The sequence below is a fragment of the Girardinichthys multiradiatus genome, chromosome 18 (assembly GCF_021462225.1).
Source record: "Girardinichthys multiradiatus isolate DD_20200921_A chromosome 18, DD_fGirMul_XY1, whole genome shotgun sequence".
In the NCBI taxonomy this organism is placed as follows: domain Eukaryota; kingdom Metazoa; phylum Chordata; class Actinopteri; order Cyprinodontiformes; family Goodeidae; genus Girardinichthys; species Girardinichthys multiradiatus.
Window position 1 is genome coordinate 31,105,462 of NC_061810.1, and position 22,600 is coordinate 31,128,061.

The 22,600-nt window shown below is 37.2% G+C and overlaps 1 protein-coding gene across 3 annotated transcripts in view; it reads left to right on the forward strand.

Moving 5' to 3' along the window:
• cadm2b (cell adhesion molecule 2b) overlaps positions 1 to 22,600 on the forward strand; it is a 238,321-nt gene that overhangs the window by 175,797 nt on the left and 39,924 nt on the right. For all 3 annotated transcript variants that reach the window (XM_047391447.1, XM_047391445.1, XM_047391446.1), the window contains one exon: positions 13,531 to 13,680. In XM_047391447.1, the coding sequence (XP_047247403.1) occupies positions 13,531 to 13,680 (150 nt within the window). The remainder of the gene's footprint in view (positions 1 to 13,530; positions 13,681 to 22,600) is intronic.

A 22,600-nucleotide genomic window follows, 5' to 3' on the forward strand; every position in this document is an offset into this window, starting at 1 on the left:
ATTTGAACCCGAAAAATAAAAGTTTGTTCAAAAGAAAAAAAAATTAAACCTGAAAAATAAACGTTTTTTCAAACGAAAAAAAAATTGAACCTGAAAAATAAAAGTTTGTTCAAAAGAAAAACATTTGTACCTGAAAAATTATTTTGAACCTCCCCCAAAAAATTTTAAAACTGGAAAAAAAGTTTTGCAACTGAAAAAAAAACAACAAATGTGAAACTGGAAAAAAAAAAAAAAAAACTACTCAGATTGAAGTTTTTTTTTCGAACTTGCAGATTTGTTTTTCAGCTTCAAACTTCTGGCCCTGTTTTGCCATGGGGGGCGGGGCCTCAGATCACGCGGGTGCGGAATCATGACTGACAGCTCAACACAGCGGCTGAACAACATGTTCCCAGCTGTTGCATTCAGGGACCGTGGGAACTGGAATTATCTGTAATACATCATCAATATTCTATATATATGTGATTGGTTTTGAAAGGTAACATGCTTCACCGATAGAAGCAGTTTACATGAATACACGACGCAAATCTCAGAGGAGAAAATATGATTTTGACCGATTTGCACAGCATTTTAAGTCCGTGTTGGAGATGTCCCATGCTCTCAACATAAAGCAAAAGAACCACCAGACTAAGCAGTGGTATGAAACCAGATGCAAAACGAACCGGTATTCTCCAAATATCCTTGCATAATTAAGCCTGGACTTGTTTTCACATGGACTGGACTCGGGTTTCGGTTTCTGGTGCATTTTTGATTAAAACGTGTTTGGTGTTCATTTAGTGAAGTGACTCACAGCCAGGGTCAAATTGGTATACGGGGAACCGGGGAAATCCCCGGTGGACCGCTGGCTTAGGCATTTCTTATTTTGTGAATGTTTAGTTTTTAATAACCGCCCTGCACAAACGCAGGGCGAGCGTGACATCAAGTAGGCAAGAGGCGACAGTTTTTGGGGCGCTGATATTTTGCTGGACCATTGTGCCCTAAACTATGCCATATCAACCTGTTACGGATAACCTTTATGACTCATAGCAGTTTTTCTCACTTATACCATACTGATATAAAGCATAAGTTCTAATGTTTCCTTTTTGTTAGAATAGGATAAGAATGCTCATCGAAATACATTACAAGGATAAATGGCCCAAGGTTTGTCATGAATGACCTGTGGCTGGGGCACTGGGTTTGATGGTGGAGCAAGCTGTAACTGGTTTGATTACAATGCAGCAGCACACTTAAATTAAGGATGGACACCCGCTACTACACAACGTACCAGATAGACACCACAATGGTGACACATAGTCTGCTGATAAACACTGAGGGAGGGCACATCCATTGCATTGGAGTGCCAGATATAAAACTACATGTGACCTTCGGGGTTCTTTGTCATCCTTTCACAGACTGCGACGGTCTGACACCTCGGCGCTGATCTCTGTAATCATTCCTCTGCCTAATTTAGATCAACACTAGAACTCCCAGAATTCTAACACTACTAGAACTCACAAGCCCGTCAATTTGACGGCGAGCATTCTGGATGTGAGGCGGTGATGACGTCATCACATTACATTGGTCAGAATGCTACAGGTTTTCTTGCACGCTATAAAATTATGATTTTGACAAGAATTAATAATAGTATTTGATCAAAACCTATTAAGTTTTATTATTATTTATAAATAGTGCTGAAAAATAATACAGAGTAGTGGGTACATTTAAAAAAAAAGCTTTACTAATGTGACCAAAAGCTGGCCAGCTCCCCCCTTTCACTCCGCGGACATAAACTAGTGCTAAAAATGCCTTCAGCTCATCCACACTCATGTCCGAGGAGGAATCATCTCCTAAAACTCTGCGGGCCTCAGCCACAGCGCAGCCCTGAACGTGGATGAGCATTTCGCCGTCCTCCGAATGCGGTCTGGGCATCTTGGATGTGGCGCTCTGTCAACGCGTTCTGGCTCTGACGCCTCCCTCTACTTTCTTCCTCCCCTACCACTGTCCACACAGTGCCATCCTTTCCTATCTCCTCCTTCTTCCCAGGTGTGCGCTTGTCTTACAATGAAAACGCTGTGAAGCGCAGAATAGATTGTTGTTACTATCTATGACCTAACTTATTGTTTATTTCTTTTTCCATGAACAGTACCTTGCTTTTTAGCGTCTCTCCTGCCAGTGAGCTGGATTGCTGGGTTTATAGCTGGGCACTGGGGACCAGGCTCGTCTCCCTGTCTCTGAACCTGCGCTGATTGTGGCACTGTTGCTATAGTTTATAGATTATTAGTTTACTAATCTATAAACTATAGCCTAAAATGATAAAATTGTTACATAGGCTAGTCTTTTACTACCTTGAAATATTGCGCCACAACCTACTGCTAATGGGACGACTCGTGTTTTTATAGCCGGGGGGAGGCTCCCTCTCTGATCCGCTGTCACTGGAACTAAATGCTCACCAAGAGCCGTCAGAATCCCTCTCGACCCCAGAATCACAATCATGTAATTTTTGAAGCATTTCCAATGCCTCTTGAGCAGAAAATATCCTTCTGGAAGCCATTTGTTGGACGCCAACAATCTCCTTCTCAAACTGTGTTCTAGAGTGGCGGTTGCTAGGCAACGCTCGCTCGTATACTCAGCCGCGGGAAAAAATATCAATGTAAATAATAGGGCCGTCAAAATAGCGGCCGTGGTAGTTAGAGGTAGAAATACTTTTATTTTATTATTTTATTTATCTTTTAAAAATAGAGACATAGGAACACACAAGACACAGGTTTAGAAAAAGTCAGGATGCCAGGAAGATAAGAGTTTTAATAAACCAGAGTTATGGCATGTTAAATTTTCAAAACCGTCAAATTGACAGCCCCGGGAGTTCTAGTGCTTAAAGTTAGAAATTCTTTGAGAGTCGTTCCTTTAAGAGTCAGTGTTAGAGTTTGATCGCTTCTGGGGACCAAGGACCGGAGGACCGGAGGAACTCCGAGAGGTCTGACCGCCAACAGGGTGCGGTAGCTCGGACAAACCTCTCCTCTGCTCCAGTCAGGCAGATCAGCTCTGCTGCGCACTGGTGAACAGCTGATCTGTAACACATGAATATGCGCTGGAGGGCGGCAAGCTGAGCTGACAATGAAGAGCGGAGATCAGAAGAAAAAGCCCGGGCTACTAAAACAAACAGTGGCATATATATATGTTATGACCCAGTCAAGCCAAAGGGGCAATAAGCAACAACTAGAATGAAGTTAATTAACAATATTTATTGTTACACAGATAAGAGGGTTTCCCATTACTTTTACCCATTCATTGTCAATCCAATAATGTTCAACCCAAATTTAAACACCACTTCAGGAGGACAAACCCGCATAAACCACTACAATGCTCACTGCAAACTTAAGATGCACTCAATTTACCGCAAAACGATCTCATGCAATCCAAACTCAAGATCACACCAAACAGGATCGGGTCTCAGATATTTAGGATTAACAGCGACATGGAATATAAGTATTCAGGAAGTGACCCCAAAACAAACGGAGAACAAAACAAACAAAATAAATGGAAGGTTGTTAGCCCGCCCTCACAAGGACTAAAAGAAGACAAGCAATCCGGAAGTTTTAATTATAATCATTGGCATGCTGTTGGATGTGTCATAGGAAGTGAAGTATTTGTCTGATGTTTTGTGTTTATCTCAGGACTGTAAACTAATTCAAATGATAAACATGTTGTATAGAAGTCAAAGCTTATGCTATAAAGACTTTATACAGAAGTGAACTCTGTAATCATGAATGTATCTCTTAGACATTCAGTATTGTATCTTCATGCAACAGCACTAGGCGAGAGAAAATTGATGTCTGGTTGTCAGAAAAGGGTAGTTCCAAGGCTGGTTCTTCTTTATTGTTTATGTACATACAGTAGATCTGGTCCAGCCAGGAAGTAAAACCATCGGCATGGATACACACTAGCAAACGCACTGCAGCACAAGGGTGTGACAACTTGATGACATCTGGATTGTGCAAGGAGCATATCAGGAGGATTTAAAATCAATGGACAATCAACAGTAAATGATCCTGCAACAATAGAGCTAAAAAGACCCTTTAACATCTAGCAGCAGATGTTTGTAGTTGCTCCGTTGGGTTTTTGGTTCCTCTGTTGGGTTCATGTTAACTCAGGCAATTGAGTGTTAATCACTAATGTATACAGTGGCCTACTTTGATTTTTAAGATGAAGCAAATAGATAAACGTTCATCTATGTTCCTGCTGTTACAAACACAAAGACATTTCTCAGATTTTCACGATTTCATGATTTTTCTATTTGTTTCTTTATGACACCGACATACATTAAAAACTCGGACTCCCCCCTGTCCTGTAAGGCCAGAGACAGCCACCATTTCTGCTGTTGTCATACATAAAGTTATTAATAAATTCGAGTGGCATGCATTCAGTGTGGGAGAAGCTGCATCAAAATATTTTTACAGATTTTTCTCTGGTCATTATTGAAAAAGCCCATATAATTATTTATATCTTTATTTGTCATCAGCGAGAGCCTTCAAAGGCTTTAACCAAAGTCATTGAGATAAAAGCGAAGTTTGATGGTTGGTTGAAGACGGGATCTGTGTCTTTCAGAAAAACAAATATCCAACAGAGCCAGCATTACAAGTCCTAGATATATTTAATATTCAGAATTGACATATTGTAGGTAAACGCTGAAGAATTTCTAAGTGTAAACTCTGGCTCGCTGGCAGTTGTCTCATATGAAGTGAGATGCTTGTCTGATATTTTTGTGTTCCTCTAAGGATTTTAAACTTTTCGAATGCAAATAGTATGAATAAAACATAAGAACTAAATGGTACATTATTGTGCAATGCAACTTATGCTGCATAGCTTGCATTAATCAAAAAGGATTTTTCAAAAATTGTCATACATAGAAGATAAACAAGGAATTATTTTTAAGTATTATTTAATGTTATATCTTCCTAAATATGTGTAAAATGACTGCATCTTTAAAATTATATTTGTTTCAAAATAAGTATCCTAACGCATTAAGTGTAGTGTTTCCTCATATATTCTAACAAATACTAACAACAATGCAACCAAGATGACATTAGTGAACATTGAAAGTATCTTTTCTCTGGTCCGTATTCAATCAAGATCCCTGTGTGTGTGTGTGTGTGTGTGTGTGTGTGTGTGTGTGTGTGTGTGTGTGTGTGTGTGTGCGTGTGCGTGCGTGCGTGCGTGCGTGCGTGCGTGTGTGTGTGTGTGTGTGTGTGTGTGTGTGTGTGTGTGTGTCAAGCTGTTCAGTATAGTATGGGTCATTGCTAGCCTAAAAGATACTTTAGAGGACAAATAGTTTAAAAAGACTTCTCAGCATGTACAGTTGATGGGGTGTTGAATTGCAAATATCTAGTAGGTGCTTAACATGATGGGTGGGATTGTTCCTGGAGGTATTTAGTGCAAACTGTTTTGTGAATCCAGTGTAAAAGCAAAGTAAATTGCAGGAACAAAACAGCTACAAAAAAGAGGGGATTAAACTGCTTTGTGTGTTCTCCCCCACAATAAACATCTTGTATTTATTCCCAAATGAAATGCCATGTTTTCACAGGAGTGCGAGCTGCAATCACTTCAAGTTCTTTATGTTAAAATCCACATTATTAAGTTGAAAGTTCTCAAAAACTAACTTCGACGCATACATGCACAACACCGAACACAGTTGGTTGCGCTACCCTTTGATAAAATATCACATTCTAAGGCTTTGATTTTATCAATCAGAGCTTAAAAGGGCTTTAGAGTCATAAATGATTCACTTAAGAAATTTGACAAAACAACATGATTTGTAGAAACAGGTTTTTTCATAGAATTTTATCACTGGCAGACAATGTAGTTACTACATCTCATCAGTATGCTGAGAGGAGCCTAACACATCCAACACCTCTATTTGCAAAGAAGCGTCTGCAAAAATCAAGCACGAGAGGTAAACTTGCTGCTTGATAACTGCCTTGAAACCATTCCACGGGAAAATGAATCATAGTTATTAATCCCTAATGAATGAGGCCATTTCTGGAACTATATTTTGAGTTATTTGTTTTCTTTCACTCCAGCTCACAGTTTACAGTTTATTCTGCAGCGGTGTGCTTGACTGCACTCTAGCCATTCATCAAGCCACTGCTTTCCATTATTTGGTGCAGTCAGCTGAAACTGAGAAAGGTTTTTGGAATGGTAAGCCTCATTCTTCCTCCACCAACTCTCTGTTCTGCTGAACAGAGATGTTCTTCATACTGTTTCCCTTATGAGCTGGCTCATTGGTCATTAGATGATTTGGTAAATTTATTTACGCACCTGAATTTCATTATGCTTACGTTTTCAAAAATGCACCAGAAAATCTAATAAAATGGTACAAAAACAATAGCCGTAAAGTCCTCCATGTACAACCATTTGTCAGTTTTTTCTGACCGCTCCCTTGAGGTGTAGTCTCACTTTTTCTGCATAGAGACTCAGACCACAAAGCACACAGAATCAATAACCTAAGTATCCCATTCTTTGTTTCTAATATTGCCCAAGCTCAGATTTCATCAGGCTATGGTCAAAGCTGCATTTTGATTAGAGCAAATCATCTGAGATGAAATGAAACTGTTTATTGCTAGTATACACTCAACTGTTGGCCATTTTAAACATCTGTGTTCGATTTTGCAGACTACACCTGCTGCACAGACTTTATCCCTCACAGGAAATAGAAGCATCTACGTTTAGTCTATGCTGTGTGTTAGCTGACATCTGCTTCTATGGTTCCTGTTCAAAATCTAATCATCAAATATTTGTGTTTACAGCGAAGCAATCTTCCCATCTGATTTACATTTCGATGTGTTTTAGCTGTGCAGGTAAATATTTGATTCATGAGACAGCGTCACCCGATTCTGTATGAAAGTTAATGTCACCATAGAGAGATGTGTCAGTAGCATTCTAAATGTCTGAAGCACAGCAAACAGCTTGACTAACCTCATGTGTGCTGACATTGTGACTGATGATCAGTCTGCCGGTGGCCCACCTGAGTGTGGACTATAATCTCTTAGCTCATGGTGATATTGCCAGGTTCAGCTTTTACTGGAGTAGCCTTTTTTCTGCTCTCTCTCTATCTATCTATCTATCTATCTATCTATCTATCTATCTATCTATCTATCTATCTATCTATCTATCTATCTATCTATCTATCTATCTATCTATCTATCTATCTATCTATCTATCTATCTATCTATCTATCTATCTATCTATCTATCTATCTATCTATCTATCTATCTATCTATCTATCTATCTATCTATCTATCTATCTATCTATCTATCTATCTATCTATCTATCTATCTATCTATCTATCTATCTATCTATCTATCTATCTATCTATCTATCTATCTATCTATCTGGTGGTTGTGGTGTCAAGTGGTCAGTTAAGAGACAGACTCATTTGATTTCTAAATATAACACTAAACAATAAAACCTTTTTATTGTTACTGGCAAGGCAAGGCAAGTTTATTTATATAGACAAATTAAAGTGCTAGACATGAAAAAAAGAAAAAGAGACAGAATAGGAAAAGTACATTGCAGTGCCATAAAGGTAATTAAATAATTAGAGAATGAAAAGTGAATAATTAAGAAGATGATAATAAAAAATAAGTTAAATAAAAAATGAATGATAAAATGATTGATAAAATGTTTACAGATTTTTGGGTGTCTATTCCAGATTAGTGAAGCATAAGAACTAAAAGCTGCTTCTCCGTGTTTGGTTCTGGTTCTGGGTATTCAGGGTAGATTTAAGCCAGAAGACCTGAGATGTCTGGGTGGTTGATACACTGACAACAAGTCTGACAGCAAGACTATGTTCATTGTGAAACTCATTTCAGATTTCAGAAAGAAAAGAGGCCCTATGAGACTATCAGTAGCAGTGCTGAAATAAGAGAAAAGGAGGTAAAGACACGCTGATGCCCAATACTGAAATCCTTTAGTGTGCTGAGCTCACATACTTCTTCCAAAGGCACATCACATGAAGTTTATTGCTGATCATTTTATCATTTTTGATCATTGGCGAAGCACACATTTGAGTGTATTAGGATTGTTTTAAAAGGTTTTAGAGTTTTTATCAATATTACTTTTCTTCCTATGCATATTTTTTGTGGCACTAGTGACCTTTATTTTGAAAGTGAACTAACAGGAAATGAGGGGGGAAGAGAGAGGAGGAAGACATGTAGGCTGGGACTCAAACCCAGGATAGGCTGCATCAAGCACTAAGGCCTCAGCACAGAGTCATATGCTCCATCCCTGCTCCACCACCACGACCTTCCTTTGTATATTTAAGTGGTCTACAAGTATGTACTCATTTATGCAATTCTTCTTTTTTCCAGTGTTTTTTGCAGATGATAAAATTAGAAAAAAAAAATTTAGAATTTCATTTTGTTTTAAAAAAAAATAATGTAATATTAATTGCATTTTCTATTGTTTCTGATGCATTATAAATTGCATAATAGAAAATCATATACATTTATTCCATAGGACAGTTAAAAGATGGTCTTTTAGGCAAAGTTATATTACTAATGTTAAAAAATAAGGAATCAAGCTACTTTTTGATGATGTTCATTCAGTTGTTTTACTTTGTAGCAAACAGAAAGCACATAACTCTAAACTATTATATTTTATAGTTTAGCGATGGGGCTTTTTAAAACATATGTGCAATTATTAGCAGATACTTTTTAGATCAGATACAGAGGTAAAAATTAAAGGATTGCAAGCAAGACATCACAGCTTGGACTTTGTTGCACCTTCTTTGGCTTTTATATGACAGCATGAGTTGAAAGTTTACAGCATGGAGTGGGTCATGAATGTTTTTTAAATCAACTTTCACCATAAGTTTCCAGTAGGGTTAAGATCTGGAAGTCTTCTGGCCACAGTATTGAGTTATATCTCTGGAGAAAAGGCTTTTATACTCTTTGCTCAGGGGCAAGATCTATTCTCATCTTTAAAAAGGACTTCATAACCAAAACTACTTTTAAGATAATTTCAATGTCCAGCTATGCATTAAATGTGGAGGTACATGCAAATGTTGCCGGGGAGACTTGAACCTGGGACTGCCTCATCAAAGACCAAAGCATCTTGTACATGGGTCATGCGCTTAAAACTCTATACCACCAACGCCGCACCCTCACGTCTGTTTTTTATACAGGGTTGCAGATATTTACACCAATGAACAAGGTTGTAAACATAATTTAACCCTTAAATAGACAGGCACATATAAATACATTTGAAAATTATTTCATTACCATTTTTTGATGTATCTAGGCCAAAATGACACACATTTTGTTTTGTTTTTAACTAGGACTCTTATTTTTCAGTTTACAGTTTGTATCCCCCAGGATACATAGCCTGTTTAGGGTTAAAACAAATTTACAAAAAACAAGAAGGCTTCCAATCATCCAAATACTTTCTGATTTCTGTCTGTATGAGGTTCATCAGTTACTAACATCTCCCCTGTGTAGAGCCTTTTCTACCAATATTCTAGCACCAATGAAAACTCAGGAAACAGTTCTCAGAAATTCTCTGGGTACAAATAGGATGCACGTCGAGGGTTAGGGTTATAGGATAATGCACATTTGAGGGTAAAATAAATTAATTCATATGAAAGACTGAAAATAAGTTAAAGTCTAAGAGTTTTCCTGTTTTATATCCCTATCTGGGCAACATATCCCCTAAGATACAGATCCGTTATTGCCAGAGCTGTTAATATTTTTTTCACAAATATGTATTCAATCCTTCTAAATAACAGCTTTTTACAAAATCATATCCTCTAAAGTATGTATTTGAAAAGTAACAACTCTTACCTCACAATCTTATCTTTCTCAATGAAGTCTGCGATTTTCGACTTATTAATGTTTCATTTTTAAATGCTGACAAGAGGTCACATGACCTCAGGAACCCCCACCCCCTAAAAAGTATCCATTGATATAAGATGCAGGTGCTTCATAATCTTCTTGTCCACAGCCTGTGACATGTTTGTATTTCCTAAGATACAAAAACCAAAATCCAACATTTAACACATTTCCTAAATTTAAAAACTGATCTTTAATGGGGTAATAAAGTAAGATATTTTTTTGATTCATTTAGAACATTGTTTTTAGTTTAAAAAAAAGTCATACATAATTTCTTTAGGGCATTTCTTTCTTGTTACTATATTGATCGTTTTTATGTACAGACAGGTGACAAATAATTTACATAAAGTGTCTTTGTAAGCTGTTTGACCACGATCAGTTCAGTTTCATTTCACCATGTTTCAAATTCCAACTCTTTAGACCTCTGCAGTTGAAGCTGAACACCAATCTTCTAGCAATACTCCCTCACAGATCAGCTTAGTAATTGTAGTGGAGACACATATGTCCACATTCTGACACTTCAAACTGAATTCTCCCCTGTGTGTACAACCCGATTGAGCTCTGGAGACAGCATAGACTAAAAATGTATGATTCACCTTTTTCACACTCATCAAATCATTCAGTGACCCTATGGATAGGGGCATTCTCATCCTGGAAGAGACCACTCCCATCTGGATGAAGATGTTTCATCACAGAGTAAAGGTGATCACAGAGAAAAAAATGGTATTGATTTGTCCTGACCCTACCTTCTGAGTGTACAAATGACCGAAACCATGCTATAGCAAAGAAGCGCTGGATACTTTCAATGTGTGGTTCTGTTTTCATTTTTTTGTATGTAAGCAGTAGAGGTTATGATAGGTCTTTAAAGAAATTTGAGCAGTTCAGAAAGTAGCCAGTAGTATGAAAACTAAAACGTTTTCATGATCCATGTCAGGCTTGATTATACATTTTGATTTATATGTTTAAGCCTGTATATTTCCATGGTTTGAGGGCTTGAAAAAAAAAACCTCCAAAGAACAATGGGTTGCAAAAGTACTCACAGCTCTTTTTCACATTTGCTTTGTTAAAACCAAAAATTTCCAATTATTGCGGGTTGGGGGGTGGGGGTGTGTGAAATTACAGGTCATAAGCAAGTACTGCATGATTGTAAAGAAGGGAAACATACTTTTCAAATTTTCTTGCAAATTAAAATCTAAAAAGTGTAAAGGCAATGAAGCAGCCCATGGATTGAATAGAACCACATTTTGCAGCATTTACACCTGCAGATTCTTTAGAGTTTGTCTCTATCAGCTTTACACTTGTATAGGCTAAACTTGTTGCTTAAATTCAGCCAGATTGGATGAAGAGCATCTGCCAACTGCTTTTCTCCAGTCTTGCCACAGGCTCTAAATTGAATTTAGGTCTTGGCCATTTTTTTCCATTCTTCCTCCGGGTGTCTTTCACAGCCAATAACAGGATTTCTTCTGGGATTGCCCTGTATTTAGTGACATCCTTCCTCCCATCAGCTCCGACTAGCTTCACTGTCTCTGTTATGGCATCCCTCCAGCATGATGCTGCCACCACAATGTTTCATGGTGGATAAGGTGTGTTCAGTGTGATGTACAGTGTTAGTTTTCAGCCATACATGTTACATTAAATGTAGACATAATTCAGTTTTGGTCTCATTTGACCAGACCACCTTCTTCCATGCATTTAATATGCCCACTATTGGCTTGTGACAAACAGCATAACAACAATTCTTGTGATTTTCCCCTTGCCATTTTTCCAGATTGTCAGATTTGTGGAGAGCAGTACTTATAGTTGTTCTCTCATTTGTTCCCTCTGGAGGAGCTGCAACGATTCTCCAGCTCTAGGTCCCCTAGGGTTATCCCCTTGGCTGTTTTTTTAATAAATGCTCTCTTGTCTGGCCTGTCAGGAATAGGTCTTGTTCTATTTCGAGTTGTGCCAAATGTTTTCCATTTTTGAATAAAGAATTGAACATTTCTCTGAGAGATGCTCAAAGCTTGAGATATCGTTTTTTAACCTAATCCTTCTTTGAACTCCTCCATAATTTTATCGCTGGCCAGTGTGATATGTTCCCTGGATTTCATGATGCTGTTGATGTTCTGTAACAAACCTCTGAGGCTTGTTAGAAAATACACACAAGTGGAATCTGTTTATTTTTTATGTTTTGGTTTTATATATTTATGTAATGTTTAATTATATAACTATATGTAAAAGTTTCCTTTTATTTTATTTTATTTTATTGTAAAGTACTTTGTGATGCCACGTCTGTGAAAGGTGCTATACATTTTGCTTTCTTTCTTACTAATTGGATTTAATTTAGGAGTATCAAAGTAAAGGGAGCTGAATGCAGAGGCATGCCACTGTTTTTAGATTATTATTTTAAAACACTGGAACAGTAGATAGTGTGAAAACAGTGTATTTAAGACTTATTTTCCTACTACATTACCTTTCCGTCTGTTGAATTTGTACTACCAACATGCATATTGATGATACAGAAAAATGAAAAATATGATGAAACGAGTCAAATAACTTTATTTGAAAATGTGCACAGTACATTTAAAAAATGACAGGTAAAAGAATATTAAAATACATCAAACAGAATAAATAAGCCCATAAAGAATTTTAGCAGGTCTGATTGAATGATTTTCAATTACTGTTCATGGTCAAACTTCTCCTCACCTCATGCAGACAATGGGCTTCATCAGTACAATCTAGGTCAAGGAAGGTCTACAGATCTTTGGCTCTCCCACCATTGTCTTCTCCCATGTGTGAGTGGGACTAATGAGGCAGACAGCAGCTCCCTAAGCTGAAACATCCCTGCGGTGAACTGTAGCTAGGAAAGGCACAGACAATGTCACCTTCAAATCCAGGGACATATAGGTGTACCAATGGAAAGAAAAGCAGATCTGTTAAATCCAGAGAAACATGTAAATCTTCTTTGTGTCGCCATCCGATACAGCCTCAAAACGAATTCGAGACCGCTAATGCAACTTTTGCTTACTGACATCCTTAAAAGGGTGGATTTTGGCTTTTTTGAAAAGAAAAACCACAACAGCCTTCAAAGGAGAATTAGTTTAAGACTTGTTTCTGAAGCTAGGGTTCAATAAAATGCATACAGGATAAAAATACTTCTGCAATCTAATTAGGGGGACTTTGCTGAGACGACAAGTACAAATGTGGAATAAGAAGGTAAAACCCTGCAAGGCTGGGTGATTTGGTCTCATTTGGAAGTATTTGGCGCAGTGCAACAAGCGGCTGTTCTGGGCCACAGCAGTCGCTCTGATCGACGGTCTACAGTGTCTGGGATTATGTGTCAATTTACCACCCAGCTGCAGTTCCTCACTCTGCAGCAGAACAGGACTACCTCTAATTAGGCCAAGCTACCAATTAGGTCTTTGCAATAAGGCAACACAGAAGGAAGTCTGGGTGACTAACACCTACTATTGTTGTCACCAGAAAAAGTAACATCAGTCCTTTAGCTGCAGAAGCTGTTAAAAACCTTTTGTGATATACTGAGGAGAATATTGTAACTGGGAGTTATGAGATAACTTTGATGTTAGATTTGAGTGAAAAAAATCTAATAAAAAAAAAGAGACTGAAATGCAATTTAAAACTGATTCTTCTTAGAGCAGTGATCTCAAGCTTTGTCTTATAATCCCACAGGTAGCCAGGGTCAGTTCCCCATCACTCAGAATGTGACGGTGGTGGAGGGGGGCACAGCCAACATGACCTGTCGTGTGGATCATAATGATAACACTTCCCTCCAGTGGTCAAACCCTGCACAACAAACTCTGTTTTTTGGGGACAAGAAAGGTGAGTGATATTTCCAGTCATGAGAAAAACTGAAATGATGAAATGTTAGGATGTGATAAATATGTCTGAGACAGATTAAATTACATCAGCATCTATTCAAATTATTTATAAAATTCTGAATGTTCAAACATGTCCCGTCTTTTCTGCCTGCGAGCACACAGTTTGACTGAATAAACTACAGAGACATGATAAAAGGGAAAAGCATTCATTACTCCTAATTCTGAAGAAACTTTCAATGTTATTTTTTTCTTTTTGTTGATGTCCCAGGGCGCAGACTAAGCAGGAATAGACTGTTTTATATTGCACTTTTAGTAATCATGCAACACTCACTGTGCTGTTTACAGCATTGTAGTGCCTGTGGATGTTGAGATGATTGGTCTTAATTAGTGTCTCTGCTGCCCTAAATTTGCATTGTTGTTTTGATATCACTCTAATGTGGAAGTAGAGTGTTGCAACCTAATGAAACATGGCCTCAGCTAGGATGAAACATAACATGCTCTCACAAGCCAAATCTAATTTAAAGGTGACAAAAGTCTGGATTTGATAAATTAGAATTGGGGTGAAAGGGAGTGTAATAGAGGACTGGTTTTGTAAGGGTCGGAGTGCTCATCTATCAGTGTTTCTCACAGCATATTATCCATTTCATTTCTGCTGTAGCTGCTAATACAATATCATTGGTTCAGTGATTGAAGATGAACTTTCCCTTTGAATAACAATTGATGGGGAAAGGAAGATGCCACAGCAAACCAGGAGAATGAGAGTCACAGTCTGGTTTGAAGAAATACTTTCCTCCCTCACTACTGATTGGATTTAGTAATGAGGTCTAAGGTGTTTTATTAGATGGAACTGCTTCCAAATACAATTAAATAAAAGTTAACTGAATCTTAAACAGATCCTCTTGTGTAAATGGATGGAGTGTGCCCTGAAGATGTGAATTAACGTAGTATATGTCCTAGAGAACTAGCATGAATTAACGTAGAAATCAAAGAACAGATTATTTTATGCATCTTGGTGTACTACAAATTAAGGTAAGGCATGTTTATCTGTTTAGCAGCATTCATCCACAAAATAATTCAGAGTGCTTTAGTGGAAGAAAAAGGAATAAAGGTAAAGAATATGATTAAAAAACAAGAAATGCATTAAATGGATGATAGAAAAAATTTAAAATTAAAAAAAGAAACAATAGAAATAACTGATAAACTTTTTGACAATGTTTTCTGTTATGATTTAAGGGAGCTGACAGTTTCTGCAAATCTCAGATTTTCAGGGAGTACACAAAGATAAGGAGCATAGAACCTCAATGCTGCCACCATTTGGTGAGTCCTTGTCCTGGGAACATGCACTGAACAGGTCTCTGATGGCCTGATGGGTCTACAGGGGTCATACCTGATAAGTAAGTCTGAGATGCATTCTGGCCTAATCCCTCAGCGTTTTAAAGACCAAAAACAAGGTTTTAGAATATGTTATTTTACAAACAGGGAGTCAAGCACCATTTTTGATTAGTTTTATCAACTGTTAATATTACAATAATCTAACCTGCCTAAAAGGAAAGAGTGCATTGTCTTTTCTGTGTTCCATTATGATAGGAAACCCTTTATTCCTGCAATGTTTGTACAATGGGAAAAGGTTGTAGACTTTGTGGTTTTCACAATTTAGGTCCTTAACTATACATATGTTTCTTGCATGCTCTGTGGTCATTTGGGAAATCATACACATACATAGGGTAAGGGATGTTCTAATACTTTTTGCTCAGAGCTAGGGAACGCATGTAGATATTAAATAAAAGTGGCCCAAGAATGCAGGCTTGAGGAACTCCACATCTGTTCTTTGTTCACTTATTTGACAATTATCAAATAACAATTTGTGAAAAGACAAAAAGACGTACCAGTCTGCTGAGAAGATATGAACCAATTTAGCACATTACCAAACAATGCCATCCACTTTTCCAGTCCATCAGGCAGAATGGTATGATCTGAATTCGATGAGGCATTTTGTTTAAAAGGTTTTGCAGAAACTGCTTCATAATTCCTCTAAAAAACAACTCATAGTCATTGCCTTTCGGTTTTTTTCAGTAGAGCTTGAAGAGCAAAATAAACAATGGCGCTTTGCTCATCTTGGGTACCAATTTATATTACAGGGAAAACTTATTTTGCTATGCAATAAGGATGACAAAATTAATGCTGTTAATGCCAGTAGAGGTTGACAGAGCTAACTGTGGGAACATTTCCTCTCTATCTCCCACAGCCGAATAAAAAGCTTTATTGGCATAACTAATGCGATGCCCGGGAGGCTATCAGAAGAAATGGGAGGCGTTGAACAACACAATATTCATATGTAGAACAAAGTGGGACACCTGGAAAGATATGTCTGCTGTGCCAAATCACCAGTTAATTGCTTGGCATAGAGTTACAACTATCCTCTTACTTGTTTTGGCCTCTTGTAGAACCAGTGAAAAATGCTGCATTTAACCTCATGCTGTCTTTCAACATGAAACTGTTGAGTTTAAGGAAGCCCTGCTCACTTTCTCTGATAAAAACTTCATGAATTGCTGTGACTGAGTAGATTAAATTATGGCAGCAATGATGCATTACCTCATTATCAGTTTTAATTCTTAAAATTATTTGTTTGTACCTACCAGATACATCAGTTTACAATCAGTTTATTCAGATGCTTAGAGTCCTTGTTTGTCTCTCCATGTTGTACAATTGTTTTGGGTGACTATAACGGTCCCCTTCAGTCACTTCAGAAAGATTGAATACCAAAGATTTGGATGTGTGGTTCTGTAAGCTAAACAATTTGACTCTTTGACATTCTTTTTTTATGTACTTGATCTCGTTCCCTCTAGCTTAGTATGAACGATAACAGCAATTCCCTTGATGTGTTTTATGTTTAAAAAAAGCTGAGGGCAAGAAGTGTTAAAATGCCCTTTTAAATTTAATTTAGACTAGCTACCATAATTTCTAAAGTGATACAGTAAAGTACGATAAAATCTGATCTTTCTATAATTTGATTAATTTTGAATTAGGTGACGGCATTGGAATGTACAAAAGATAAACTAACCATTGAAGTGACCAGTATTGCCATTTCTCTTTAACATGTGTGCAAATATTACAAAACAAACAAACAAAAGGATTAAAATATTGTAAATAGTCAATACACTACACCAAAATTAGAATTTTGAAAAAGAGCGCAAAAAGAGGAATATTTGTTTCCTGCATTGTGAACTTTTGGGTCAACAGATGTCATACGAGATTGTAAGACAGTAGGTGGCTAAGAAGTGAGGCTGATACAAAGATCATTAGTTTAGAGTAATTTGTTAGTTTAACAAACATAATGGATGAGTGACTTTAAACAGATTCCATTGTTAATGCTAAGGCATTTTCATCCTGTCTTTTGCTTGAGGAATACAACTCCGACAGAAGAGGCGTATCCGCTGCAAACCGTTCATCCAGAATAACACTCTGATAATCCATTAACCATGACAGATATGAGAACAAGGGCTGAAACTAGTAGTGGCAAGGCCAATAGTTGCCTTCAGAACTTAAATCCATACAAATCAATATATATTCCATTTTGATGTTTTTCATTTCATTCTCTTGTGTTTGCCAACTGTAAACACTGCATTTGGCTGCTATCACCTCAATTATGTGACATACCAGAACAGCAGGCATAGAGATAGGATACAAGTCTACTGTTATATCCTGAACATCACACCCTCTACAAATTGCACAAACAGAGCTGAGAACTTTTGTCAGTTGAGTATAACTGAATTGGGTGCTATGTTTGCTACTGTAAGTCAAATTTTGTTCATTTTGCCAATGTGATAGTAAAAAAAAGGTAGACCATATGAGAAGATCCCGTGACATCCCAGAATAATCTTAGTTAAGTTTTGTGGATTTTCAAAAGTAAACTGAGCTCAGGTGCGATGCGAGATCATGGGTTGGAACCTCTCTGCATATTAGTCAAGACATTCCTCGTCTTGTATCATGCCAGCTTGCTCTTTGGTCTGCTCCGTCTCATCCATTATGTATATCCAAGTCTAGGTGGAATGTGACCACCACAAAGGTTTCAGATTACACCATGGCAAAGATCTGCTTCCTGTACAGACTTGAGAAAGAAAGGATAAATTGGCTTAATAGTTCGGCTATTGCTTTCCTCACTCATTAGGCCAATTAGTGGTCACTGCTGTGGACCAGCACTTTGGTGGGATGCCGTAATAAAAAAAGTGATTCAGACCATATGACTTTTGTTGAATTATCCCTATTATAAGTCACCAATGTTGTGAAATATTATTACTGAGCAGGACAAATGAGAACAGAGCTGTCCTTTGCTGTCTTCATTATGATTTATTTCACTCTGGGTTTTGTGGGAAAAGGATAAAATGCTAGTGAGGCTATAGAGAATGGTAATGACATTCATGAAGCCGTACAGAATCTCATCAGATATGGTGAATATGAATAATACAGTCATTAAAAAACGACTGTGGATTTCATGTGGAAGGGAGATAACTAATTTAATCAACAGCATGTGCTGCAATGTGGAGATGTATAACTATATAAATATTATATATGTACCAGAGATTTATGTTTCAAGCACCAAAATTACATCACTGTCCTTCATTACATTGTCCGTTTCTCAATTTCAGTCCCATCTTTTCTAAGTTCATGGTTCATCATTCATGATATTTAATTGGGGATCTCAGAATGAATCATAAAGGTCACAAAGCAAAATTGATCTTAATTGGCTTGTTGTAATCAAAATGCTGTTATGTGCTAAATGAATGCTCTAATGCGAGCATTAAAACATTCATTAGCCTGAGAGAATGAAAGATAATTACCAAGGATGCAATTACAGGAGTGCGCACCAGTAAAAGCACATTTAAATCGCAAATTTATTAAATACACAACATTTACTGTTCATTTTAAGCAATATCTGTTATATAAATATTATTTGTATTATTATTATTAGAATTATTATTATTATTACAACATTCTTTGTCTTTAAAATAAATATTCTTCACTGGTAAGAAGCTACAAGTTTGTTCTTTAAAGTGCTGTTTACTTTTCAGTTAATGTTTTTACAAGGAGCAAAATGCAGAAAGGGGCCTCATGGCCAAAGCTAATGTCTTCTTAAGGGACTAATGGGCTTTTAAGCATACTGTTTTACTTGTAGCTTCACTGAAATGTGAATTTGCCATTGTGGCACCATACACGCTGCTGTGATTGCTAATGTGAGAAATAGCTCCGGGATGTAAAAACAGTGGATCTAGTTTGTCAAATCGTATTTATATACTATTTATATAAGCTTCTTAGAATAACAAATAAATTGTAAATAATTTCAGGTTTGTTTTGATAAAAGCTAAGTTCTGGCTGTGTATCTCTTCACTTGTGAATACAGTTGCATCTCAATAATGTGAGATAACAAAGAAAAGTAAGTTTATTTAAGTAATTTCATAAATGCAAAATGTAGATTCATTTGAAATGTAGATTCATTTGAAGATATGATCTTCGAGCAATGGGCAACAGTACAGTCATTTTTCTCCTTATAACAGATAAGATGCTCACGATGTTTTGTCTGGTTCAGAAGTGGCTTAACACAAGGGATGTGCCCCAGTCCATGACTTATGAATCTTCCTCACTCTTTTAAATGGGCTTTGCTTCCTCTCAAGTCTATGGTTGCTTGTGAACCTTTTTCTACCACACGTCTTCCTTTCACTCAACTTTCTAATAATGTGCTTTGATCCTCTAGCTTGTTTTGCAATGGCCTAGTGTCGCTTACCCTCTTTGTTGAGGGTTTCAGTGGCTTCCTCCTGGACAACTGTCATGTCAGCAGTGTTCTTCATAATCGTGTAGCCCATAACATAGCTATAACATAACTTGTGTATTTAAAAACCTTTTACTTATGTGACATAAAAGTTTTCTAAGGAACTGAAACTTTGGGTTTCATTAGATGTAAGGTACTAAGAGCCACACTTCAGTTATCACTCTGCATGTAATGATTGTATAAAATATGGGTTTCCATTTTAAAATTGAATTGCTGAAATAAATTAACTTTTCAGTGATCTAATTTAGGATGCTCCTGTACAGTATCACAGTGTACAATGAAGCTCTTATGTTAAGCGTCTAAGAAACATGCAAATATTCTCAGTCTCATTTCTCCCTCATTGAATCAGATATGTATTAAGAGATTTCCTCCTTCTTTGGTATATCACTTCAAGCACTGAAAATTTGTCTAATTTGAGCAGCATCTGCTCTGTGGGATTTCTGAGCGAGCAGGCAGTGACAATGGCCCTCTGGAACAAGGCTCTTTCCTTCTGTTAATTGTAGCCACATGTGTGGTGCAGAAGAGCCCCCTGCCTGCACCACTATATACTTGGAACTTATCCAAAATCGCCCACACAGCCACCAAGCGAGCACAGCCAGCAGCAAACACCCTCTAATTGCAAAGAGTGGAGCCCATGGATGGAAAGCAGGCAGGGGTTGCTTGCCAGAATTCTGTGTTCTTGCTGAAGGACAGCAAGTGCTTTCACGTTTCAAGACTAGCTCAAAGTGGTAATAGGCCATGCAAAAATGGTGACATGGGAACAAGGATGTAAAATATTTTGACTGAACCTGAGAACTCTCAGCTTGGTTCCAAAAGTAATGGATGGATGTAAAATGTACTTTTTATGTCTAGGCTTTCAGAAAATCTTTCATTGTTTGAGGTTAGGAAAAAAAATAGCATCTGAGTGCTAAAGATGAAGTGAATGTCATGTGATTGTAATTCTAGATTTTGTCTCCTGCTATCTAAGGACAAATCTGACCAGGCTGTCAACCAACCTTAGAAATGTCTAGAAACACGCCATTATTATCAAAATAAATTCTAATAACAGTTTAAAATGTTTTTTGTCCCATTTTTGGACATACTATAACTGAACAAGTTCCAGGTTTAACATTGACAAAGAAATTACAAACTGTGTCATGAGGGTGTTTTGTCTTCCACTCACAGTGCAAAAGTATTCAGATCCCTTGAACTTTTTCAAATTTTGTCGCTTTACAGCCACAATTCTTAATATATATATATATATATATTTTTTTTTAGACAAGTGCATGATTGCAAAAGTAGAAATAAAATGATACATGAATAAATTATTTTTACAAACAAAAGCCTGACATTTCTTAGATAATTCTGCTGAAGAAAAGCATCCCCTAAGAATAATACCTCCATACCATTTTTCATGTTGGAAATGGTGTGCTCATTGTGTTTTCTGCCACACAGTATTTTGCATGTCTCTGAACAGATCTCCCTTTCACATGTTTACTGCATGATTTACATGGCTTTTTTTGACAACTGATTCTAACACACAAACTGTGGATCTCTGCAGCTCCTCCAAAGTTACCATGGGCTTCTTAGCTGCTTCTCTGATAAATGCTTTCAGCTTAGGCATACGGCCATGTCTTCATATTTTTGCAGTTGTGCCCAAGATTGTTATATTACATTGATAGATTTAACAAAGCTCCAAGAGATGTTCAAAGCTGGGGATATTGTTTTATAACCTAACCCTGCTTTATGCATCTCCACACTTGATGCCTAACATGTCTGGTGTGCTTCAAGAAGCAGTTTCTTCAGTAATGTTCACCCCAAAATGTGAAGCCTTTATAGAACCGCTGTTTCAATAATACAATTAAATTACAAACAGGTGGACTTTTACCTAATTGGGTTACTTTTGAAGATAGTTGGTTGTACTGGAAGTATTTAGTGGTAAAAGAGTAAAAGGGGCCGGGCTTTCTACAAATGAGCGTCACATTTTTCACATTAAATTTTTAATTTTTTTTTAAAGCAGTGACTTTGCAGGCTACTTTGTTTAGTTTCACAAAAATCCCAATTAAAATCCATTGTTATTTTTTACTACATGATGAAATGCAAAGAAAATCCAAGGGGCATTAACAGTTTTGCAAGGCATTACGGTAGGTAGAGCTAAGTTCTGTCAGAAAAATAAATAAAACATTACCTGCAAAGGTCTAAGCAATAAGTTTAACTACCAATCTTGGCAAGGCCTCATTCACAGATTCACTCCTGCTATGTCATTTAGCTGCCATGCTACAAGGCTGCATCATCCACGAGGTCACGGTACAGATTTATGTTTCTGCCTAAGTAGAATGAACAGCAGCACAGCTATCTAGGGTTTGGGGGAAATGAACCTTTTCATCACATTGATTTCCCAAAGTATCTGGAAAAGAACTTTGTCAGCCGTGGCATTTTGGTCTGATTGTGATGGATCTACACACAACCTGGGCCCTTTGCCTGGATTGGATTCCTAGTAGTTTGTTGTCCTTGTCATATATTTGAGCAACAGACAATACTTGTCTTTGGGTTGTGCATCTTATTTTTTCCAATATGCCTTGAGTCATTTGGGTTTAATGCCACTGGCTTTTTAACAAAATAGCATCAGTCAACACCATCCTTTTTTAACGGTAGGGTTCGGTCTTTTCTTGGGTTTTGTCTATCAGATTCAATATATCAGCAACTGACATTTGGATATATTTCAGTTCTGAATAGTAATGTGAAGTTCATGAATTACAGAAAATGAGCTCAATCCTTTTACCTTTAAATGTCACTTGAAATGATCAGCCGTCTGTATTGCATTGGGTCACTCTTTGGTATTTAAAAAGAGACACCACACCAATTGAACAGCAGACATTAACAGGCCTTTTTAAAGAATGAGAGATTTTAGCTTTACTCTATGAATTCCAATGACAAGGACATAATAAAATTAAGAAAGATTTGTAACCACTCCAATAAACTTTTGGGGAAAACTAAGCCCTGTAGGCTCTGAAACTAATATAATTCTGTGGAATTATATATTTATAGTGTGACAAAAAAATTTGTAGATTGTGTTGATCTATGTGTGTTTTAGTATTAAATATAAATCCAACGGTTC